The sequence below is a fragment of the Onychostoma macrolepis genome, chromosome 24 (assembly GCF_012432095.1).
Source record: "Onychostoma macrolepis isolate SWU-2019 chromosome 24, ASM1243209v1, whole genome shotgun sequence".
Taxonomy (NCBI): domain Eukaryota; kingdom Metazoa; phylum Chordata; class Actinopteri; order Cypriniformes; family Cyprinidae; genus Onychostoma; species Onychostoma macrolepis.
The window spans coordinates 752,217-757,256 of record NC_081178.1 but is presented as its reverse complement, the minus strand read 5'-3'; the positions used below and the strand labels follow the sequence as shown (position 1 = coordinate 757,256).

At 35.5% G+C, this 5,040-nt stretch overlaps 1 protein-coding gene across 3 annotated transcripts in view; it reads right to left on the bottom strand.

The window, feature by feature from the left end:
* lrrc30a (leucine rich repeat containing 30a) overlaps nucleotides 1-5,040 on the bottom strand; it is a 16,355-nt gene continuing 11,315 nt past the window's right edge. For all 3 annotated transcript variants that reach the window (XM_058766089.1, XM_058766090.1, XM_058766091.1), the window contains 2 exons: nucleotides 2,458-2,615; nucleotides 1-1,479 (listed from right to left, as the gene is read on the bottom strand). In XM_058766089.1, the coding sequence (XP_058622072.1) occupies nucleotides 302-1,180 (879 nt within the window). In that variant the 5' untranslated portion in view covers nucleotides 1,181-1,479; nucleotides 2,458-2,615 and the 3' untranslated portion in view covers nucleotides 1-301. The remainder of the gene's footprint in view (nucleotides 1,480-2,457; nucleotides 2,616-5,040) is intronic.

Sequence of the window (5,040 nt, the reverse complement as noted above, 5' to 3'; positions counted from 1 at the left end):
ATAACACAGCCACTGAGAAATAAACATCTGGGTCGCTATGGATAAAAGAGTTGGCTAAATAACTAAAATGTACTAAAAACAAAAGGTTTTTAGCAGTTTTTCACATTTGAATGGTTTTTAGTATATTCTGAATTTATACTCAAGCCTTTGTGGATCTAAAACCTGCAGGCGTATGAACTCAGATAGCACTCGGAATAAAAATAATACAGTTTTATATCCTCAGAGAGACCTTGAGAAGTTCAGTATCAAAGCTGCATCTCTCAGAGACGGTAAACAAGCCTTCGGGTGATTTATAAGTGCTTCACGTGGCCTTCAGATAGTTGTAGAGCGCCTGCAGACCTCCGTCCAGAACCTCTTTGATGGGTTTCAGCAGAGGATTGTGTCTGATGTGCAGACCTTTATCCAGCGGATGGCAGGCGAGTTTCTCCAGGCGTCTCAGACGATGCATCTCCGCCGGTATGTTCTGGATGTCATTGAAATCCACATTGAGGAGCTCCAGCTTGGTCAGACGGCAAAGCATCTTGGGAAGCGAGTGAATGCAGTTTCCCTCAACGATGAGGATCTTCAAGTCGGCCAGCGCTTGGATCTGATCGGCGATGTTCTCCAGTTTATTACAGGCCAGCTGCAGGAACACCAGGCTCTTCATGGTGTAAACGCAGCCGGGGATGTGAGTGATCAGATTGTGGCTCAGGTTGAGCTTCTTTAGCCCGGCGAGGGATGAAAGCGACGCAGGGAGACTAGTTAACTGGTTACTGGCCAGACTCAACACTTCCAGTTTGGTGCATAAACCCAGTTCTTCGGGAACGTCGCTTAGTCGGTTGCGGTATGCAAAAAGCACCTTTAGATTCCTCAGCCGTCCGATTTCAGGAGGCAGACTAGTGAGCTGGTTTCCCCAAAGATTGAGCACCACCAGGTTCTGCAGCGAACCCAAAGACGCCGGAACGGATCGCAATGCATTGAGTGACAGATTGAGCTTCTGTAGCTCTGTTATCTCCCATAATTCGTCCGGAGGATCCGTCAGGCCGCGCCGAGCCAGACTGAGCACTTTGTATCCGAAGTGTGTTGTTGTATATTTGCGAATGCGTTCGACCGTCGGAAGGTTTTCGTCTGGACCGGCGCTCTTTCTTCCTGATTGCGTTGTGTCGTCGTCTACAGCGCTTTTGGATTTCTTTCCACCCATTTTCGCTCTCCTTCTCAGCTAGACGCTCTTTAACTAAAGCCGAGAGACACGAAGGACATTCCCAGAGCCGTGTGGCGTCACAAACACATCTTAAACACACGGTCGGAAACATATCAGTGTGTCAAACAACATTGGCTGGGCAGCTCTTACTGAGTTTCACCAGTTGTTCCTGTCATTTGAGCGCTGATAACTAACCTTGATTGTGCCCAGAGACGAGGACGGACATTTCTGGGAGTGAAATACGATGGCTTTGCCCTCTCATGACACTCTTGACCCAAAATAAAGTCATGCACGGACATCTGTTTATCATAAAGTTAGCCTGTTTTTAGGGTTATTGTCGTTAACTAAAAGTAACTACTGTATGTTAACATGCTTCAACTAAATGCTTAAAAACATTACTTAAAATAAAATAAATGTTAACTAGAATAAAATATAAGAAAATATTTCTAATAGTTGCCATAGTAACATTTCTCATTTGTGTTAAGTTAGAAAACTAAACTAAAATAAAAAATAATAAAACCTAAACAGATATTTTAAAAAAATAAATAAAATAATTTCAAATTGTTAGTTTGTGTTTAAAAACTAAAAGTAAAATAAAAACAATAACTAAATAAAAAAAAAAAAACAATAATAATAATTTTCGAATTTTTGTTAAGTTAATGTTTAAACATTAAATGCCTATTTATTGTTTATGTTTTAAGTTTAAAAAAAAAATAATTAAAAATTTTAAAATATAAAACCTAAACCTAAAATAAAAATAAAACCTAAATACATTTAAAAAACATCTAATTTCTAACTTTTAAGTTTGTTTAAAAACTACAACTAAAATATATAAATAATAAATACCAAATAGACATTTAGAAAAACAAAAACTAATTTCTAATTGTTGTTAAGTTTGTTTAAACAATAAAACTTTAAAACTAAAGTGAAAACAGAAAATACAAACATAAAATAACTATTTCAAAATATGAATAAACACTATAATAGAATCTCAATGATACTACTAATAACCCTGCCTACTTTCCTATAAAACCTCTTTATTAGCACACATGGAGATGCTTTGACATAAACAACTGAGTTATTTATAGATCAAATCCCTCGACGGACGCTGATCTGCTCGAGCAGTTTATGAGTGGAATTTGTTTCTATCCCGAGCTTCATTTCACGTATGTAAACAAACACTCAAAGAGTTTGTCAAGCCAGCAGTGAAACGGTCATATATGTTCTTTACAGCTAAAGTTCAGTTAAAGCCGGTAACTTTACTCATCATTTCTCACCGTATTCAGTGGTCACAGATGTGGATTAAAGGCTTATGAATGGTGTCATGGTTCAATATTAAGTGGTATTTGTGGGACATCTGTTGGAGCTTCTTGGCCGTGTCTCTTGGCATCTCGCGGCCCGTCGCCAAATAATCAGAAATCTGCAACGTTCCACCCTGAATAGAAATGCACACAGACGGAAATCAGTGCTTTAGAGCAATGCATCCGCTTCAGTAGCAGGGTTATTATAGTTTATTAAAACTCAAACTCAAACCATAAAATATATGTTACTTGATTTGTGTTATCTGAAATAAAATACAATATAAAAAAGTAAACTTATTTTACTTCAGCTAGTTGCCAAGGCAAAATTTATATTAATTCAGTAAAAATAAAACTAATAAATACAAATTAATAAAAACAATATGCATGTAGACATATTTAAAAAACAAAAAATAATAAAAAATATTTTTAAAATTACTAAAATATTAACTAAAATTAAAATGGAAAATACAAAGTTAAAATCTAATTCAAAATAATAATAGAAACTATATAGAAATATTCATGAAAAAAATCTATAAAAATGACAAAACAACAAAATTACTAAACTAACTAATATTAAAATAAAAATGGGAAAAATAAAAACAAAAACATTCAGAATATAAATAGAAACTACATAGAAATATTTATAAAAAATTAAAATGACAAAACACAACAAAATTACAAAAACTTTGACTAAAATTAAAATGGAAAATACAAATAAAAACTTTCCGAATATTAATAAAAACTATATACTTACAAAAACTAATAAAAAATAACAATAAAAAACACAACAAAATTAGTAAAACTTTAGCTAAAGTGAAAAAATATTTTTAAAAATCTTATTGAAAATATTGACAAAAACTATAATAGTATATCAATGTAGTTAAAGTGTGCTTAACAGGTTTATTTCTAGGAGAAATCTCTCAAGACCCCAAACCATGTTGATGACTGGCTTTCATAGCTTTATCCTCACAGGGTTCATTTATTTAACAAATTTTTATAATAATGACATTTGAGAATTACAAACATACTGAGATCAATTTCAGCTGAACAGTGACGGACAGAAAATGTACGGCTGCTAACAGCCGAGTCTGGAGTTAAATTAATCATTTACCTTCAGACTCAGACGAGAAGATGCTGATGTGAGTTAAAGCGCTGAGGGTGATGCAGATAAACACAGATAAACACGGCTGGGAAATGTGGCCAGAAACATCAGAGACGCTGCGTGTACAACAGCACATTGATTCTGTTTTGCTTTGTAGACAAACTTCTGAGCAAAAGCCTTACTGTGCACATCAATCACAAACACACGTGTGTAAACATACAGATGCATCTGAAGAACACAGACTGCTGTGTGTTTGTCTGCAGCGGCTTTATAGACGCCCTAAACTACCCTAAACGACCTTTTAACACTCGCTTACAATGTATATATAGGACGCAACTGCTGTATTTTATTCTAAATGATGGTAATAATATTTACAAAAACAATGTAAACTTTACTGAAAGAATAAAACAAGATAACCTAGAATCATAAACTCTCTAATAATAAAGATAAAAGAACATGCCAGCGTTTCATGTTGAAGGTCGGTTGGTGTATAAAATGTTTAATCATTAGTGTATGTTAGGATAACATATTAACATTTATGCTTTATGAATTGTTTTATGACTATAAAAAATTCTAAATGTATTCACTTCTCCATACACTTAAAACGTGCAGGATTTATGTTCTGTAAACTCCTAAAGAACCCGATGAAAATCATAAGCTGAATTCCATCTCGCATGCAAATTCTGTGACCTTTGACCTTTGGTCTGCATTTAGCCCTGAACCTGACCTCACTGAGCCCTGCTGATATATAAATACTCTCTGAATACCTGACCTTCTTCTGACATTCCTTCACAGTCTGTAACACAAGCAGGCTCACTGTGTTGACACCAGAAAATAATTTACAGACAAATTTATGTGTGTCACTTTGTCCATGTCCTTTAATTCATCTTAAAAGGTTTCAAAGATCATGCTTAATTACTAAACTGACTGTATTACTGTATTAAAATAACTAAATACAGCTAAATATGGTTACTAACCAACTGATAATTTCATTTTGAGCATTTCTTTTTCACATTTTGTCAGTATCTCCTGATAATGTAATGTAAAATGTCGCCTATTTCAGCCAGCTCTTTCAGTGTGATTTGTAAGTCCTGGTGGGTAAGTGTCGGGTAATAGATGCAAGTGTTCACCAGAGACAGTTTAATATCTCAGCTATAATTTCTTCATCGAGCTCCTCTGCAGCAGCGCGAGGGGAAGCGAGAGCGTGAGAGTAAAGGGAGATAGAATGGGAGATGAAGTGGCTGAGGATGATGAATCGATGGGGAGGAAACACACTATTACACACTATAAAGATGCCATTTGTAATGTGTGTAGAATGAGAGCGTGTCAGAGGAGCTACTAATGCAGTTACACACGAGCCACAGCGGTCCGGGCCCGAACACAGCAGACGGGAATAAATATAGAGGAATATAGAGGAACTGAACCCAACCACAGCACAACAAAACAACATCCCAAAC